This window comes from Pelophylax lessonae (assembly GCF_965119305.1).
Source record: "Pelophylax lessonae genome assembly, chromosome: 4".
NCBI classification, from domain to species: domain Eukaryota; kingdom Metazoa; phylum Chordata; class Amphibia; order Anura; family Ranidae; genus Pelophylax; species Pelophylax lessonae.
Genome location: NC_138771.1, coordinates 118015816 through 118036765, shown reverse-complemented (window position 1 = coordinate 118036765; position 20950 = coordinate 118015816). Strand labels below are relative to the sequence as shown.

At 39.8% G+C, this 20950-nt stretch overlaps 1 protein-coding gene across 1 annotated transcript in view; it reads right to left on the bottom strand.

Annotated features, from left to right (window-relative positions):
• The window catches only part of LOC309553341 (dual oxidase maturation factor 1-like), a 133836-nt gene that overhangs the window by 42098 nt on the left and 70788 nt on the right, over positions 1-20950 (bottom strand). Inside the window, exons 2-3 of the mRNA XM_082254408.1 lie at positions 6656-6821; positions 1852-1909 (exon numbers count right to left, since the gene is read on the bottom strand). Of these exons, the coding sequence (XP_082110534.1) occupies positions 1852-1909; positions 6656-6796 (199 nt within the window). The 5' untranslated portion in view covers positions 6797-6821. The remainder of the gene's footprint in view (positions 1-1851; positions 1910-6655; positions 6822-20950) is intronic.

The window sequence follows — 20950 nt, the reverse complement described above, 5'->3', positions numbered from 1 at the left end:
AGAACAGAGTGGAGAAGACCGGATGAAGATTTTAAATAAACTTTCCAAAACGTCTCCTGTCGTTGTTCACATACACTGCCTTTTATGGGGTGAATGGGTAGGGGTACAATGTACCCCATACCCATTCACATAGAGAGGGGTTCCAGGATCTGGGGGGCCCCCTTGTTCAAGGGGGCTTCCAGATACCGATAAGCCCCCTGCCCGCAGACCCCCACAACCACTAGCCAGGGTTGTGGGGATGAGGCCCTTGTCCTCGTCAACATGAGGGCAAGGTGCTTTGGGGTGGGGGGTGCAGAGCTCCCCCTGCCCCAAAGCACCAATACCCCCATGTTGAGGGCATGTGGCCTGGTGTGGTCCAGGGGGGGTGGGGCCGCTCGCTCGCCCCCTCCCCTTTCCTGGCCTGACGGGCTGCATGCTCGGATAAGGGTCTGGTATGGATTTTGGGGGGGACCCCACGCCGTTTTTTCAGTGTGGGGCTACCCTCAAATTCCATACCAGACCTGAAGGACCTGGTTTGGAACCTGGGGGGAGACCCCCACACGGTTTTTCCCATTTTGGCGTGGAGTTCCCCCTCAAGATTCTCACAGCGCAAGTCGCGCCGCAAGTCGGATCATCCTGGAAGAATGGTCAAACATTCCCATAGACACACTCCCGAACCTTGTGGACAGCCTTCCCAAAATAGTTGAAGCATTTATTGCTGCAAAGGGTGAGCCATTTCAATACTGAATCCTACGGACTAAGACTGGGATGCCATTAACCGGTTGCCGACCAGACGGTGTCTAGTTACTTCGGCAGTGTGGCTCTCCCAGGCAAACCGACATAGGGCTACATCGGTCACACGTCTGCAGCTAGGGGACGAGCATGCGCTCGTCAGCGTGGAAGCCGATGCACTGGGTAGGTGGCTCCGAATGCCACCTGACACCCGCGATCGCTCCCCGCTGAGAGAGGAGGACGGTCGACTGTTGTAAACACAGCTGACCATTCTTCTCCCTGGAATGATCACAGAGTGCCTGTGATCCTTCTATATAGGATCACAGGTCTCTATGGTCATTCCACAAGCCATGCCCCCCCACAGTTAGAAACACGCCCCTAGGTACACATTTAACCCCTTGATCACCCACACTGTTAACCCCTTCCCTGTCAGTGTCATTATTACAGTAACAGTGCATATTTTTAGCACTGATTACTGTAGTAATGTCTCTGGTACCCCCAAAAGTGTCAAAAATGTCAGTTAGGCGTCTGACCTGTCCGCTGCAATGTCGCAGTCCCGCAAAAAATCGCAGATCGCCGCCATTACTAGTAAAAAAAAAAAACAATAAAGATGACATAAATCTTTCCCGTAGTTAGTAGACGCAAAAACTTTTGCGCAAACCAATCAAAATACACTTATTGCAATTTTTTTTACCAAAAATATGTAGCAGAAAACAAATTGGCCTAAAATGTTAAAACATTTTGATTTTTTTGGGAATGTTATATAGCAGAAAGTGAACAATATTGATTTTTTTTCAGAATTGTCGCTCTTTTTTTGTTTATAGCACAAAAAATAAAAATCGCAGAGGTGATCAAATACAACCAAAAGAAAGCTCTATTTGTAGGAAAAAAGGACATCATTTTTATTTAGGTTTTTAGCAATTGTCTGTTAAAATAATGCAGTGCCGAATCGCAAAATATGGCCTGGTCATTAAGGGGGAAAATCTTCCGGTCCAGAAGTGGTTAAAGTTCATGTGCATGTAAAGGCTTTTGACAATATAGTGTATATGCAACATGAGCAGATTCCATCAGAGCCTTGGCAATGTCTTACATTGGGACAGAATCAATTTAGCATAAGTAGCAATTCAAGCAAAAACTTACTTAGAATCACAGTGCCAATAAAGAGACTTGTCAGCACTTTCACAATCCAGAAGGTTCTCTGTAAATAAGGAGTGTTAGCAGTTTTATAAATACACAAGTTCTTTTTTTTTTTTTTTTTTTTTTTTTTTTTTTTTTAACTTTATTTTTATTTGCATATAAAATTTAGGTTTACAACAGTGTTTTCCAAATTAAGGTTCACACTTCACATGTAGAAAGAAAATACCGTAATTCATATACCAGATCTCATAAATATAAATATTTTCCCTTTCCTCCCTCCCCCCCTTCCCAAAATTCCTCCCCTTCTTGCCAACAACTTCCGTTCTACAGTACCTCCCCATGGTAGATATACTTAACTATTTATTTCAACATATTTAGTTGATTTTTTAAATTCTTTCCATTTTCCCCATTTTCTTTTCATGTTTATTGGAATTTCCTCTTGTGTGTTACATATATATTCCATATCAAAGTTGTTATTTATCTTTTTACACCATTCCTTTATTTTCGGGCTCTCCTTTTCTCTCCACTTTTTTGGTATGGTTCCCTTTGCTATATTCAGCAAAGTTGGGACAAGAGTCATATTATATTTTTTTAAAGGTGTTATTGTTTTATGAAATAGGCAGACCCATGGATCGTTTGGTATTTTTATTCCAGTGATTTCTTCAATCAATTGTCTAACTTCTAGCCAGAAATCTTTTATCTTGGGGCAATCCCAAAATAGATGGTACATTGTACCTATGTTGCCACAATCCCGCCAGCATTTGTCTATCTTGTTTGGTTGGTATTTATTTATTACTTCTGGAGTGATATACCACCTAAGCAGACATTTATAATTTAATTCTGTTGTGCTTACGTCTGTGGCTGTGGATCCAACCATCCTTAGTACAGTCCCAAGTTCCTGTCCTTGCAAGTGTGTCCCAATTTCTTTTTCCCATTTTACTATATATGGAGGTTTTTCCAAACTGTGCCATTCTGTCAGCATTTTATAAATCTGAGAAACTCCATGCCTTTGCGTGGAAGAATAACTCAGTTTCTCGATGTTGTTAAGATTTTTATCCGACCTAATCGGCTGTGGTAATGAGCTGACAAAATGTCTCAGCTGGAGGTATCTCCAATCATCTATTTTTATATTTTTATTTTCTTGTTTTAATTTCTGAAGTGTTTTTATGTGACCTTTGTGTAGGATGTCTTTTAATTGAGTGTTCCCTATCCAATTTCCACCCTTTTCTTCTTTCCCTGGTGGAAAGTATTTAGTGCCATTTAATGCTATCATTGGTGAGTTGTATTCCCATTTCAATTGTTTGTTGATCCCATCCCATATTTTATAAACTACCTTTGTCAGTTCGTGTGCTCCCTGTATTTCCCTATATTTTGGTGGTATCCATATTGTTTTGTGTAAGTGATTATTATTTTGTGCACATTCTATCTCTACCCATCTTTTTTCCCCCTTTTCTATTTTTGTCCATTCCACCATTCGTGTAATAATTACCGCCTTATAATACCTTTCTATATCTGGAGTTGCTAATCCTCCTTGTGTTTTACTTCTTGTAAGGATCTTGTACTGTATTCTGGGTTTTTTCCACTGCCATATATATTTTGTCAATACACAAGTTCTAAAAGGAAATACATTTATTACAGCAAATAATTTATGACAAGTCTAAAATTCCCTATCCATGACAAATGTTAGACTAAAATATTATAATTATGGGTAGCTGTAAATGTAGTTGTACTAATATTTTAATGGTATGTCCTGCAAGAGGAACGGTATTTATCAACACGTAATGGCTTCTGTAGGTAGGATATTTTGTAGTCCCTGTGTCCGCCCAAAAGACATGCGTATGATGACCTATAGCAGATCCAGTTGATTTTGCTAATTTGATTTCCTCCAACATTGCTCTTGAGGAAGCTATGCACTAAAGTGAAACGCGTTGACCAGGCTACCCAGTATACAGGCACCCTCCTTGGGGATTGTAACCCAGAATGTGTTTAGCAAGCAAGGTGCTGTATAAGGGTCACATTTTGCATTTACATGCTGTATGTATGATTTTAAAGTTTTCTTTTCTGTATTTTTGGATGTCATTCAAACATCCTGTTTCATAAATATATGTATAAATAAGATATTTGATACTTTTATACAAAAACGTAGTTGGTCTCATGCTATTGCCAGTAAAGTCCACCTGTTGCAGGACTGGGTTCTGCGTTGTTCTGTCTATATTGTTACTTTGTCTCTCTAAGGCTCGGTTCACATATATGCGATGCGGGAAGGCTGCGAATTCGCAGCCTGTTCCCGCATCGCACACGCACCCCCGGCAGTTCACACTGCCATATGCGATCCGCTGGGGGTGTCAATGTAATCTTAACGACACCCCAGTTTGATCGCATATCGCAGTGCGATCGTGCAGTTCGCACAGGATCGGATCGCACAAGTGTGAACCGATGTGCGATCCGATCCTGATGCGGCAGCAAAAATGCCTCCTGTGCGTGTTTGCTGCGGGTGCGATGCGAATTTAGCCATACAAACTGTATGGCTAAACTCGCACCGCACAGCTGATCGCATGTCATGTCGGAGCAGTGCGCTCCGACATGACATGCGAACCCCGCACACGCAGTAGTGTGAACCGGGGCTCAACAGCTTAAGAAACTTCAGCAGCTGTAGTTTGTATTGGGAAGTAGGGATGATCGAACTTTTGAAAAGTTCGGTTCGACCAGAACACCCAAACTTCCCGAAAGTTCGGTTCGGATTCCTGAACCCCATTGAAATCAAGGGGACCCGAACTTCTGGAATCAAAAAACACAATTTTGAAGCCCTAAAACCCAATAAATGCCCCTAAAAAGTGCCTAGGGTTCTGGGTCATGCCCCAGGGACTATTAATCACACAAAAAAAGTTCTTAAAAATTGTCGTTTTTGATAGAGAGACAATTATTGAAAAAATTATTGAAAAAAAAATTAGATTTCTTTGGATTTCGTGTCTTTGGGGTCTAAAAAGTGTACCTGTGAAGTTTCAGCTCTGTAGCATGTCCAGAACCAGAAAAAAAAAATCATTTTTCTTAGAATTTTTAGTAGCGCAGGGATGGGGTTCCACTCCTTTCACACCTGGGCGTTTTTGTTTCAGGCGTTTATTGGGCATTTTTTGGGCGTCTTTGGAGGCAGGCATGACATCCGAACTTCTGTATAGGGGTTTATATACACACACACACACACACACACATATATATATATATATATACACATACGCACATATAGGTGTGAAAGGAGCGGAACCCCATCCCTGCGCTACTGAAATAATTTCAGTAGCGCAGGGATGGGGTTCCGCTCCTTTCACACCTATATGTGTGTATGTGTATATGTGTATATATATACCCCTATACAGAAGTTCAGATGTCATGCCTGCCTCCAAAAAATGCCCAATAAATGCCTGCAACAAAAACGCCCAGGTGTGAAAGGAGCGGAGCCCCATCCCTGCGCTACTGAAATTCTAAGAAAAATTATCTTTTTTTTTCTGGCTGTCACCCTGACATGGAAGAGTTCGGTCACCCTGGCATAGCAGAGTCAGTTCACCCTAAACTACGGTCACCCTGACACTTAACACTTTTCCTACAGAAACTAGATTATTGAATCTAACTATAGTGGTATATTAGTACCCTAACTACACTGCATATCCCTTTCCTCACGCTAATAATTGCAAAATGACACTGGAGCAGCAGGAGTAAAAGAAATGCTTCCACTCTATTGCACAGCCTCTCTATTACAGTGCTAGAGATTTGGCGGGGCTATGTTATATACTGGGGGGCGTATTCACTCCTGATTGGCCTCTGGTCCCCCTAGTCACTCCAATCTGCTTTTACTGATGTTTCTGGGCCAATCAGGGGCTTTTTAAGCCCAGTTCCTGTCCCATTGCATTTTGGGTGGTTCTGGTGGCCGAATTTCGAACTTTTACCGCAAAAAGTTCGGAATTCGGCCGAATTTGGAACAGCCAATGTTCGGGTCGAACCGATGGTCGACCCGAACCGTTCGATCATCCCTATTGGGAAGGTCATTTAATAAATTACTCCATAGCTTGAGTAACAATTATATATGTAATAATATTTATTGTCTTGACAATGTGGAGTTCTCCCTTAAACTTACTGAGATTTGTTTATTTCTGCAACACGTCCTCTTGTCAGCCTTATACCTCTATGCCTTTCTGCTCTATGCAGGTTATTTCTAGAGGGGGCAGTGTTTTCTTTAGGCCCCCTTTCACACTTGTGTGACTTCTCCTGCAACTTGGGACTGCAAAGTCGCATGACAAGCCGTACTCCATGATTTCCAATGAAGGCCATTCATATATGTGCAACTTCAAGTCGCAAAGACTTCAAAGTAATCCCTGCACTACTTTAGTCTGACTTTGATGCGTTTTGAGGTCCATAGACCTCAAGATTACACAGGCATTGCTTCAAGTCCAATCAAAATCGTGGCCAAAAATCGTGGAAAAATCACACAACTTTTAGGTCGCACAAGTTTGAAAGGGGCCATACTGATACTGTTGCTGGATTGTCAGCCCTTCTGCGGATCTCCAAAAGCTAGTGTATGGAAAGCTCGCTTTTAAGCGTCTCCAGATCTACATGTATTATGCACACCGTAAACTGGGCCTTTGCTATATGTCTCCTCTAGCCTAAAATGGAAGTTATAATGGAGAGCACAGCAAAGCTTAAAGTAAACCTGTCACAAGAGAAATATGGGAGCTGCCATTATTAACCTACAGTACTTCTAGGAAATTCTAGTTGTCTGCTGGTACAGATAGTAAATAATAGTGGCAATTTTTCTTACCAATTTTCCTCTGATTCCAGGCAATATAATAATAAAAGTGGCTGTAGTGATCAGACATATAATGATGATTTCGACAATGTTTGTGTCAAAAAGAAATGGTGTCCTGGGTCGGAGGTAAAATGGGAAAACAGATTCATGCATGATGACTTTCTGCAGGGCACGAAACCTGAAAAATTGGAACAACAAATAAAGGTTAATGTTTTTAAAAATGTGATCATGGTTCTTGTGAAATTTCTAGAGTAGAAGGTTCCAATCTGAATCAGTTTGAGATACATATCTAATGATATTGGTACAGTATGTACCCAAATACATAATTAATAACAGGTGGGAATGAGTCAGACTAATCTAAAAGATATCACTCCAAGGCCTTCGCTAATGCCAAATATTTCAATGATGAAAAATATCTATACAGCATATTGCTGTGGACATTTTATGGAAAAAAAAACAAATATTTAAAAAAACTGAGAACAGCCACCTGTTGCAGAAAATACTCATAACCAAGCTCTGAATTTGACATGAAAACTGTAGCAACGATAAAGCTCGATTCATATTTGGGATCAAAGTAGCAGCGTTGTTTGGCAGTTTACAAACTAAACTACATGTTTTACATTTTTGCATGATTTAGAAGGTATCTCAGTTCAGCTGATAAGACCATCATTTAGCCACTTCAGCCGTGGAAGGTTTACCAGGCCATTGTTTGCAATACCGCACTGTGAAACTTTAACTGACAATTGTGCGGTTGTGCATGTCCTTTTTTCCCCACAAATAGAACTTTCTTTTGGTGGTATTTGATCACCACTGCGGTTTTTATTTTATGTGCTATAGACGACAATTAAAAAAAAAAAAAAAAAACATATCTGCTATAAAACATATCCAATAAAAAATGTAGAAAATCGAATTTCTTCATCAATTTAGCCCAATATGTATTCTGCTACAAAGTTTTGGTAAAAAAAATCCCAGTATATTGATTGGTTTGCACAAAAGTTATAGCGTCTACAAACTATGAGATATATTTATGGAATTTTTATAATTGTTTTTTATGAGTAATGGCAGCAATCAGCGAATTATAAAGGGACTGTGACATTGGGCAATCGGACACTTTTGACACTTTTTAGGGAACCAGTAAAACTAATACAGTAATCAGAGCTAAAAAATATGCACTGTTAGTATACTAATGACACTTGGAAGGGGTTAACATCAGGGGCAATCAAAGGGATAAATGGGTTCCTAAAATGTGCTTACTCACTGTGTGGGGGTGCTTGTACTATGGGAAGGCAGAGAACTGAGTTCCTGTTTTCCAGAAACACAGGATCACTACCTTCCCTACTGACAAAAAGGCAGTCTGCCTTGTTTACATAGGCAGACAGCTGTTCTGCTTCTGTCCTGAATGATCGGTGGGTCCCAGCAGATATTGAGTCCACCGGACCCACTCATTCGCTCCCACTGTGTCCAATCACAGTGGGAGTGGGTCGCTGGTGGCGCGTGTGCACGCCTCAGACCCAGAAGTGCAGTATCACGTACATGTATGTGATCCTGCACAGGAGAGCCACTTTGCCGCCGTATATGTACAGTATACGGTCGGCAAGCCGTTAACCAGTAGGGCCATGTCATATTAGCTATCCAGGTGCTAACAACAAATCACCAGCAACTGTTTTGCTAAAGAGAACGCTCACCTGTTCCTGTTCACTATCCAAAAAAAAAACATTGCATAGTAGTTTTCCTTTCAGTTTACATTCAACTCTTGTTCTGCAATATTGAAGACATTCTGTAGCTTACCCAACAATGGTGCAACAGCTTTCACATCTCTCATTTTGCTCTGAGAAAATCAATATTTGCAAACTCCATGATGATTGTATTAGGGTGCCCTAAGGTGTGAATAGAAATGCTGGGGTGTCCTCTTGATTCTTTTGGAACTGAAGAAGTGGCTTGGTAAGTTACGCAACATCTTCAACACTGCAGAATAAGTTCAGTTGGACGTGAATAATACTACATATACCAAGAACTTAAAGAGGAAGTAAACCCTCCTCTACAACTTGTACCTATAGGTAAGCCTATGATAAGGCTTACCTATAGGTACTGTAAATATCTCCTAAACATGTACCGTTTAGGAGATATTTACCTTACATGCTGCCAGTGACGTCACTGGCGCATGCGCTCTGAAGGAACGGCCACTCGTGCCGTTCCTTCAGAGTCCCGTGCCTTGACTGTCAGCTCTCGCGCGCGTGCGCGGGAGTGACGTCACCGCGGCTCCGGCCAATCAGATGGCCGGATGCCGCGATCCCGGAAGACGGGCGACTGGACATGTCGCCCGTCATAGAGGTGAGTGAGTGGCACGGCGGGAGCTCGTTCTAAGGTAAGTATTGCATAATGAGCTAGTATGCAATGCATACTAGCTCATTATGTCTTTCTCTTGCAGGGTGAAAAAAAAAATGCGAGTTTACAACCTCTTTAACTAATGAGAACCTTTGCAGGCATACTGAAGAATCTTTCTCTGGATCAACAAGAGAGCAGGGATAGAATGATACCCTCGTGGCTTGGCACCATCTTTAGAAGCTGGGGGTTCTCTTTGCTCTCTTGGAGATTGCTAGTGTGATCTTATAACAAAACAATTGAGAGGCATACGCACAAAGGATCACAACTCCAAACATAGAATTTAACAAAAAGTTTCCAGTAGTTAATACTTGTGCTATACATATTGAGGTTGGTACACCGTATATAGTACAATTAATAACTGCTATAAACTTCTTTACTTGTTTTATAGTCTCTTTAACTCCTGCTTCCACAATATAAAAAGGAGCAGCGGTTTAAACATGTAAAACAAATTAAAATAAAATTCACTAATTTTTAAATTACCGTTTTCCTTTAAAAAGCATCTGGCCTGTTTTAAAACCTTCACAGGCACTCTGATTGGAACATCTGATCTGAGCTTAGTTAGATTACATTTCCAAATGTTCCAGCTGTTTGTAGACCTTCTTGAGTTCTATTAATTTTGAGAAAAAACATATTGTTCTGACACTGTATGGTACTTGTTGTTGGTAATGAATAGTAAAAAAGAAATTGTATGTATTTGTAAAGTAATTATTAAAAAATGACTTGGTTTTAACACTATACTGTATATTCTAACTGAGTCATCTTCCTTTCAATTTTTTACTTCCCTGAATATAATCCATTCTACTTTCTATAAGACCACACCTGTATGTGTCATTGATTAAAAGGCAAACTCACCAGATCAGACTTTGTATGGGTGTTGTGCAGTGATAGAGCATGTGTTTAACAAGTGCTTGCAATACCATTCACTCTTTAGTTAATAGGAATATGAGACGCTTGAAATTTTTGTGTAGCGTATTGTAATCTATGTAAACTACCCTTTACTTTGTAGAGTGTTATCTTTCAGCCTCATGACATAGGAAGCAATATTTCTAGCTCTAACAACTCTAACCTGAATAAAAATGCATGCTGCAAAGAAAAAAAATACTATATTTTAAAATTACATTTCTCCCTGGTTGAAGAGAGGTGACCGCACTCCAGGGAGTTAAATATCCAAAATGCTTTATTATAAATCCATACGATCCAAATGCACAGACAAGCACAGATCAACAGGTAGGGAATAGCATTGACGTGTTTCACGCAAGAGGTCGCTTAATCATAATCAATGCTATTCCCTACCTGTTGATCTGTGCTTGTCTGTGCATTTGGATTTAATGGATTTATAATAAAGCATTTTGTATCTTTCACTCCCTGGAGTACGGTCACCTCTCTTCACGCATTAGATGTTCTCTGACTGCAAACTAGCCTGACAAGTGGAAGTGGTTTGTGCAGCCAGTATGAAGACGTGAGGCAGTTACCTGGAGCAGTGTACATTTGTATATAAATTTCTCCTGAATGAGCTAGAATATGCCTCCACAGTGTAAGCAAAAAAAAAAAATATATATATATATATAAATATATATATATATATATATATATATACACAGTATATATATCACAGTTTCTCTATGCTTTGTTTTACAGTTACGCTATTAACCTCTTAGCGTCGACGCCTCCTGGCCCTTTAAGAGGTTTATGACACCGGGAGGTGGAGCGCGCGCTTAAAATCACATGACCGCTGTGATTAGCTGTCACGGCAGTCACATGGTCTGAAAACGCCTGATCACAAGAAGTGCTCTGCGGTAAGGCTGGGCTCACACTTATATGAATTGGATGCAGGTTTCCTGTAAGACATAAATGGAGCCAGTTCTCACACCCCTGGGGTGGCCACAGTCCACACTGGAAATGGGTCTTGTGGGTCTTCTGGTCCCTTTTAGGTATGAATTCAGGCAAAAATTCAGTCCTGATTCGCACCTGAAACAGAGAATAGGGACACACTGGACCCCTGCTATGAGCCACGGCCGCAGCTAGTGGAAACCCTGCCTAACTGTACCAGGCACACGCTCCAGGCACAGGTGTATTCGCAGAAATTCACGCAAATATGCGGGCCCTCGGCGCTAGGGACCAAGTGCAGAGAGGCCGCATATTGAATAACGGCTGGCACCAAGGGGTTAATATACGATGAATAATATCTGAAACACTAAATAGAGACCGCAGAAGAAGTTGTCTCTTTTCAGATACAATAGGGTTGATTTACTCAAGGCACATAGGCTGTTCACTTTGGAAGGGAATTTACACTTTGCAAGGCAATTTTCCCTTAGCTTATTAAATGGGTGAATATTTTCTTTATTATTCAATATATTTGTATGCAATATTGGGTATTTACATGACATTTTTTTAAAGTGTATTTTTAGTCTTGTCCAAAATAAAGAAAATATGTACAAATCCATTACATTCCCTCCTGTCTCCGTGGAAGCCTATTGGGGAGAAACGCCGCGTCAGAAGAAGGAGGAGCAGCGCCACCACTCATTACACCGCTGGTATTGTACTGCAGACAATCCGCGGATACCGATCGTTACAGCCACTTTTTTTCAAGATTGATGTAAGTGTATTTACTTTATACAATAAATTTACTTGGGGATAATGCACTATCTGTGGCCTTCCTTGCTTTTTTCTCATATGTGGAATTGCTATGAATGCTAAACCGAGTGCACGTGTCAGGAGAAACCTTTCCATCACTTCAAGTACAGGGAGAAAGGAATGATTTAAAATGCTCTTCATTTCTTTATATCCGGTAAGAGGCTACCTGTTAACTTGGTGAAGGTATTACTGATTCACCCTGATTTTTGAGCTGTCATCAGAGGTTTCTTGTAAACGATTATCACATAAATGCCCTTTTCATCTTACACTCTGGTAAGAAGTACATTCAAGAGGTGGTGGGAAACTGTCATATCTTGCTGAAATCACTTCATCACCAGTTTAATTTGTCACAATTTCTACACCGTAATTCTCTTTGGAAACAGATTAGAATTTGTTCAGCACTTGTTTTGGACATTAATATTCCTTTGTTTAGCACCTGTACGGACATTTATCACTTTTTTGTTCAGCACTTGTTTGTATTCACTTGGTGGATTATACATTTATTGCTTTGATTATATGTAAATGTTCATTATTGTTTATGTAAACTTTAGATTACATTGTAGCGCACCAAATCGTTTTCACAACATTTATTTCCACACATTGGATCTTTGGTAGCAGCACATCACAATTATCTTTTTTTCATTCCTATGTACAAATCTATTACATTTTGTGTACTTTCTCTACGAATGTCATTTAAAGATCTGGAATTCCAAATGTTTACAATTTTTTTTAAGTATTGCAAAAAATGAGCTCATGAATCACTATTTTATCAATTGGGGATTCTTATCTGTGTTTATAAATAGCTTTTGCTTAATCATTACCACAGTTAGTTGGTTACAGACAGTTACTTCTTGCCCATGCTAGCTATGTCAGATGCCTCAATTGGAGTACTGTGATTTTATCTAAAAGGAAGTTTCCAGGAAGTAGACACTGAGAAATGAGCCACATGACCTTATACAGATAGGAACTGTTTTTTTCACCCAGGCCAGAAGAAGAGACAATTTGGCAAGTTTTTCCATGTTCTAATAGTTTAACTGCAGCAGTCCATAGCTTCTTGAGTGTGTATCCAAATCCTTGTGACATACTGTATCTATCTCTATCATATTGTTATTATCTTATATGCACAGTGCCACATAGCTACACCTGTAGGTCTGTACACATGTGTGTAATGGTCACCTTCTGAATATTAGTAGGTAAACCAGTTTATTGCAATAGAGTTTATATGCAGCTTTTGTTATTTTAGCTAACCCTGTCCCTTCTGGTCTGGCATTCTAGAATTGTCTTAAGGCTCAATGCCAAGCATAAACTAGAGCCAAGTTACGCATTCAGCAGCTACTTCTGGTAGTTAGAGGTCCATTTGCATGTAAGATTGGAAACTACTTGGGGCTAAGATGCAGAGTAGACAGGTGACTCTGAGTTCCATTACCACAGTTTCTGCTGGTTAGAAGCTGCATTCCAGGCTGGATGGACAACAGTTGGGGGATTTCACCATCACCGCTTATCTCGTCTTTATGTCTCTGCCCCAAAGGTGGATGCAGCATCAAGATCATCCTCAGGGGCCCCTGCAACTGAACTTTGCTGCAACATTTACCTGGAGATATCTTTATTAGCTACTATATACTGTATATGCGCAATTCCACTAGGACTTTTGTTGGGCCCTTTGCTGATAATATCTGTTTGTACATTAGATGTGTCTGCTATCATGCATTATTTCTTATATAAAGCTTGTATTATTTACATACTGGTGTGCATCTATATATGGGTAATGTTATATGCTGGTTGCAGTGGTTCTTCTGCTTCTAATTGCTTTGGTTTGGTTACTGGTTAATTTCCTAGGAAATGAACCTCCTCTGTTCACAGAGGCTCTGTCCTGAGTGATGGTTAGAGATGGCCTTGCGGTTCGCGGCAAATTTTGCTTGTTCGCAAATTCGCAAAAAGTCGGACTTTTGCCGATGTTCGCGAATATGTCTGCGCCGCCATTTTCTTTTTCATTCAGAAGAACTTTGACCGATGACACAGCCGTCAGGTGGAACGGGACAGCCAATTGAAACCTTCCAGCACATGGACAGTCCCCCTACCCTATAAATAGACCCGATCTGGCGGCCATTTCACATTCCGCTTTCTGCCAGTGTAGGGAGAGGTCTGCTGTGCTCATTAGGGAGAGTTTGCTAGACACATATAGTGCTGTGAAGATCCACAAAAGTCCTTTTTAGGGCTGGTATTTCGGTATAGGCCTTCTACAGTCTCTTTTGAGGTTAGGGACAGGTATCCAGTGGTTGCTTTAGGGGCAGTTAGAGATTGGCTGCAGTCACAAATCGCTCTGTCAATGTCCACAAAAGTCCTTTCCAGGGCTGGTATTTCGGTATAGGTCTAGTATCTTTTGAGCTTAGGGAGAGGTATCCTGTGGTTGCTGTAGGGGCAGTTAGAGATCGGCTGCAGTCACACACAAATCGCTAATTTTGATCTCACAAAAATCGCTATGTTAATGTCCACAAAAGTAATTTAAGGTGCTCCAATGTCGTTTTAGGGTCTACTACAGTCTATTTACTATAGGGGCCTGGTATCCTGTGGTTGCTTTAGGGGCAGTTAGAGATCGGCTGCAGTCACACACAAATCGCTAATTTTGATCTCACACAAATCGCTATGTCAATGTCCACAAAAGTCATTTAAGGTGCTCCAATGTCGTTTTAGGGTCTATTACAGTCTTTTTACTATAGGGGCAGGTATCCATTGATTGTCACAGATGTGTGAATGGATCCTATATGTATTAGACAATGTATTTACCGGCTGCTGTCAGTTCCGGCTCATTTATTAAAAAAAAAATATATAATTTTTTGCTGTAAAAAAAAAAAAAAAAATAAAACATTTAGGGCAACTTTTTTAATTGCAATACTTCTGTTAGGACATTATCCATGTGCTGGGACTATTTTTTCACAGCTAGTACGTCTTTTGTGGCTGCAAATATGACCTAAAGGTTTTTAAAGTTCGTCTCCCATTAAAGTCAATGGGGCCCGCCGCGAACTCGCGGTTCACGGACTTTTGAGAAAATTCACGGCTGGCATTCGCGAATCGCCCCGGCCGATGTTCGTCCATCACTAGTGATGGTACTGCCAATTCTAATATTAAATCCAGTCTTCCACTTAGTGAAGGTCCTAAATCGCCTATTTACCTTTAGGTTTAGCTTACTATACAATTTTTATACCATTAAAAGAGTTAAAGATTATATAAAGATTATATCTACTCTAATCCCCCCCCCCCCCTTAACAAAAGAAGGCTAAAGCAGCAACATACAAAGTTAGGCCTTCGGAAATTCCAGTGTCTGCTAAATGTTCTAAATCATTAGTATAATGAACACTTCCTCATCATACAGCCTAAAGATACTCAGGGAGTAGTTTACTTTTGTCTGTAATTGCATCATGGGCATTTACATTTTCATGTACTGATCAGTGACTATCATAAAATGGATTGTTTGAGCACAGGTCATGATACTGTGGTATAAATCTGAAGGGATTCATTGCAAGGGGGCAGGTGCCACATACCTGGTCTGGGACCGATTTTACAAGAGGGCTTCCCTTGCGGCTTATAGCCAAGCATCCCTGAAGGTGGGAACAGGGAGTGCTAGACTCAAAGTAGCATGGGTGCCGTTTAGGTAGATCCACATGAAGCGGTTTGCAGCACAGAGGAACTAGTAGATAGCTGTCAGCTGATCTGTCAGAGCAGATAGCAGAACCTCCATAGCCTCAGGTGTGTAGCTGAACCAGGGCAGCGGCCACAGGCAAGGTGGCACTCGAGGAAGAAGCAAGAGTAGGCTGGCAGGACAGGACTGAAGAGGCATATTCAGGATGAGAGCCGAAGTCATATAGAGGAATACATACCAGGGGGTATGCAGAAGGGAAATTAGGAGCAAGCTAGGGTCATATACGGTGGAGCAAGAGAAGCAGAGTCCTTAGAGCAAGCCAGGGCCAAAACCAGGAAACAGGCAGCAGAGAAGTCCAGAGTCAAGCTGGGTCTGTAACAGGTAATCCAAGAATACAAAAAACACAGGCGCAAGGAGTACTGATAGCTGAAGGTCATTCAGCAAAGGCTAATGCAGCCACTGATGTTATCTAGGTCATTTGGCGCCAGTTCTGGCAGCAGGTGTGCATTAAGGTGCGCCAGTGCCAAGGTTCGCACTCACGCACACATTTGTGCACTTGCGTACATTTCTATGCAAACAAGCATGATCATGTAAAGTATTGGCAACTATGACAGGTCTTTTCTTCAGCATTTGCACATCTTTATTCTTCTGACTCCTTTTCAGCACCTGCTCGTTCATATTCTGAATAGCGCCCCCCGACAGCAGGACAGCAACCTTTGGTAAAGTCTCAAATATGCAGTGAATGGTATATTCACTTTGACAGCCTGTGTCTACTGTATTAGAACAATGATGCTGCACTGACTTTGACACTAACATGCAGTGACCTTTAGCACTTCTCTACATCACAGGGACCCCCTGTGTAGTGAAAGATCGGGCTATAAGTCCTTTTGTGATACAGTAACTCTTTTGACAATTTCAGAAATGCTCAGGATACATCAGTTGCCACTGCCAGAGGACTCATTGATTACAAGCACATACATTTTAACTATATCAATGCAAATCAACACAGTTTTTTTTCTTGCATTTGTAAAAATGAATGTGTATTTTTAATCTCAAATGGTAAAATGTAGGTCAGTACACTGCCAGATAGCAAGCAAAAATTACTTCCTAAGCTATTGCGAGACTTGCCAGGCTTCACAAGTTTGTTGCACAATTGTAGTAAGTCCGCATTGCATGATTCCAGATCAAATTTCTTTGCAAACATTCTGCAAGTCTGCTGCAAGTTCTGGTTCAGTTATGTTGTGCAATAGTCATCCCACCACAGGGGTCACCGTGGCTGAATTTTCATGTATAGACTTGCAGAGCTCTTGCTGTAGACTCACCACTGCAACTTTGCTCTTGCTAGAGACTTGCCACCCAAATTTGCTACAAATTGAAAAAGTGCCAACTAGAATTTGTGCTTCAAGTGCTCTAAAAGTGTACAACTTGCCAGTGAAAATGTGCAGCAAGTTAACAGACTTACAATTCAACACTGCCACAAATTTGTGGCAAGTTATCCTTGCTATCTGGGCTAAGGCTGGGTATACACACTTTACGTTTTTCCTTGTTCAACCCAGCAGACTGAACAAAAAAAAAAAAGATGTACAGATTTCTGTGCTAACACAAGCGATGTTAATCTTCCTCTGAGCTATTGTATTCTGACAGGGGGGCTGCCTTTGGCTGTGAGCAGTGATTGTAAAATGGGAAAAGGCTTCAAAACACTTACAGGATCATGGATGATACAGGCATTTTGAGTGTTATAGTAGGTGTCGTGCTCTATCCGGAACCTTGGGGAGGCGGAGAGCCAACCAGCAGCTATGACAGGAGAAGCGCGGGAGCAAGATGGCTGCCTGGCTGCTGGAACGCACAGACCAGAAGTGACATCAGGCGGGGGCTTAACGCGTTTCAGAGCATGTGTTAATTGCTCCTTCGTCAGACTTACGCCCCTCCATGCAGGGCTTTTCTGTGGCCCTTGGAGGAGAACAATGGGAAGGGAAAGGCTCAATGAGTGTTAATAAATGGTTGGAGATAACCAGGGAGTGATCTAGTGCTAAACTCAGTGTATCCACATTAATAAAGGTAGAAATAAAAACATGTATACAGAGGTTGATATATAAAGTGACAATGGCCTAAATACATCCGGATAACCCAGGGATTATCCACAGAGCTATCCAGTGTTGACATTGGTATTATCATATGTTTAAAAAATAGGATAAATAAAAGACACATACAGAAATAAATATACCAATTAAAAAAAAAAAAATATATATATATATAAATAAAAAAAATCTGCGCAAGAGAGAGCTGAAACAATTTCATAGAAATATGTCTATGGAGTTATTTAGTGTAAGCAGCGATGATATCTTGTATCCATATATTTAACAGACAGATTTACAACAGCAAAATATGATAAACTAGAGTACACATACATTACAGTACAAATCAAGCAGACAAAAATATATAGATCTAATTTTTTAGGCATATTAGGTAGATAATCAGTAGTCATAGCATGAATCTAGGAATTATAACCAATAATATTCACAAGTATAGGCATCCAGCACTGATCGTATGCTGGTTTTCCAGCATGCTTATTTGACAGGAGCCGATTGTGAGGCCAGCTTCTGTCAGACAGAGAGCTGTACACTTGAAAATAGGCCCGTTCCAGCCAAACAGACCGTTTTTGGGCGATTTTCTTTCCATGTGTACCTGGCCTAAGAATGTAACATGTGAAAATTTGTTTCTCCTACAGATTTTGGGAAACACCTGATTTACAAAAGAAAGATGTGCTTTGAGGACTCCAAGCTGATGACATTGACTGAAAGAGGAGTTAGGAGAAGCATTACATGCACATTTATTTTAATAAATTGTAATTGTTCTAACAATTCCAATATTTTCAGTTTTAACTGGCTGACAATAAATGAAGAAAAAAAATAATTGATTTAATTTAACGAAAATTCAACTAAGAAATAAAGACAATGTTAAAAATTGTAATGATGCTCAAATTTATTTTTTTATTTTATTTATTTCAGGTACTTATATAGCGCTGTCAATTTACGCAGCGCTTTACATATACATTACACATTCACATCAGTCGATAGTCACCTTCCCAAAAGTTGCAACATTTTGTTTCAATAATATATGCTAGAGATTCCGCAGATTTATTGACATTACTCAATTATCCACTTAGAATGATTTTCCCTCTTGTTGGAAAATCAGTTTATTAATTATTTTTCATTTTTTATCCAGGATGAAATAGAAGAAGCATAGAATTTGCATGTAAGAGTGAAACTATGTACATTCACCATGTATTCAATTATGACAAGTTATGAGAAAACACTGTTTTTTTCTTTTTCTTTTAATATTCGTTATTTAATAGAAAGAATTACAATTTTTACATTCGAATTGACAGATAATATCAATATTCACTGTAGCAGAATAAATAAATAAATCTAGTAAAAGAACATTTAAATGAAAAAAATGGTCAGGAAAAATAAAAGAATAATGTGGTACAAAGCAGTGGAATTCCCTAAACCAAAATGGACGTTCAGAATAAACGTGGTCTTAGCAAAAGTAAGGGGAAGTAACAAACAAACAAAAAAAAGTGGGGGGGGGGGGCATAGGTTGCAAGCACTCGGTTCAAATAAAGCCTTTCCTTCATTTTAAGTACTTGAAGGTACTTGAAGGTATTCCAATGAATCCATGTTTTATTGTAATCTTTAGGTCGATCATGGGAGAGAGCATTAGGTCTTCCATTGCATTAATATCTTCAATTTTTGACAACCATAGTGGCAGAATAGGAGTGTGTGGTTCTCGCCATTTTGAAATAATACAAAATTTAGCGGCGTTGATGAGGTGCCACAAAATGATTTCTCGTAGGTTTTAATAGGTGTCTTTGAGGTATGTAGGAGGAAAAACAAGGGGTCTTCAGGAAGTTCATAATCAGTACATTTTTGAGAAATCCTCTGTACCTCTCTCCAAAAGTTAGTTTAGGACAGGACCAAAATAAATTTAAAAGTCTCCCCTGCCATTCTGGCATCTCCAACAATACTCTGATATAGGAGGAAAGATAGTATGGAGAATAGATGGGGTCTGGTACCATCTTGCTGAAAGCTTACAATTGGATTCCTGTATTCCGGTAGATATCGAAGATTTAAGTAAGAATCAGATAATTTGTCTACATTGTTTTTATGTAGTTATGTGAGAAATAACCAATTGAGGTTTCCTTCAAGCTATGAACAAGGAAAAGTATAAAGCTATGGATAAAGTAGGGGTGTGCTAAGCCTGAACCCATCATGTGTCAATTCCCATTTCCCAGTGTAATGGAAGCTAAATCCTGTCTGCTTGATATTTCACCTTGCTCCCATTTAACATCACGCTATAATTATATCAGCATCCAACTGCATCATGCTTTTTCATTTGCTGAATGATTTCCTAGAAAGAGCTACTTCTTCATTAAGTGTTGTAGGAATCAAAACCCTAATTATACATTATGCCACTATATAAACCTGACACTAATTCAAACATGTGATTGTAGAAATATATTTGCCAATGCTGGCTTTGTTTTTAAAATTAAAATCTCTTTATCATTTATTCATTATTCATTGTATAGTTTATGTTAACCCTAACAATGAACTTCCTTCTTTGTGTCTGTTAAATATATCAGTAAAAGAGTTACATTATGTCTACTCAGTAAGTGCAAAAATCTAGTGCTGTCCTATGTTCCCTGCAGTCTTCTCACAAATATTCTTATCAGTCTTACACTAATTGACATCCAAATCTTAAACCCATTCCCCCCTCCCTCAACGCTTACATTCAATCTTGGGCTGCCCATACATTATATAGTTTTCCTATTTGATTTGCTTTCAACTATGTAGTGCAGGGGCCTACAAATTGAAAGTGTTTAGGTTTGACTTCATTTTAGATGGTTTTGTTAAATCTAAAGAAAAATTGAATAGAACACCTAATGTTTAACCTAAGCCTTAACCCTACCCTAGCCCTAATTCAAAATTGAAATGACATCTTAACATTTATGTCTAATCTTATTACTTAATCACATTGACCCTAATTCTAAATGTACCACTAGAAAATAGATAAACAACAGAAAAAATCTGTGCTTTGGTGATAAATCAAAACAGCAAACCTATTCAGCAGCTGGCACTATACCCTGATACTAGGCATTAATTAAACATTTATACAATCAGTGCAGAGCTCATACACATAATAGTGCTTAATGCACCATCATATAAGTTTGTGACCACAACATTTTTCTAAAAAATTGGATATATATAAACTAATCAACAAATTATTTAAAGAAAAAGTCCATAAAAATGTGTATATCCAAATATGTGTTTACAAAGCTATAAAGAGAAAAAAGTCCCACATCTGTGATGAGAATTAAGAACTTAATCAATAGCCAAGGTAACACCTCTCAATCTCATGCAAGGTTTACAGGAACATTTGTGACCCCCACATAAGACCGGTCAGAAAGGCCCCTGATGATGTCACATATGGCAAAATGCATGAGGAGGAGCCACGCACACACGCTACCATGCATGCACAATCTGCTGGCTGCCATCTTTGTTTCTGGAATTGAAAAAGGTGGTATTTGTGAGACATGCTTCTTAGTTTGTACATCATGAAACTCCATCTGCTTTTAATAAATTCTCCCTATA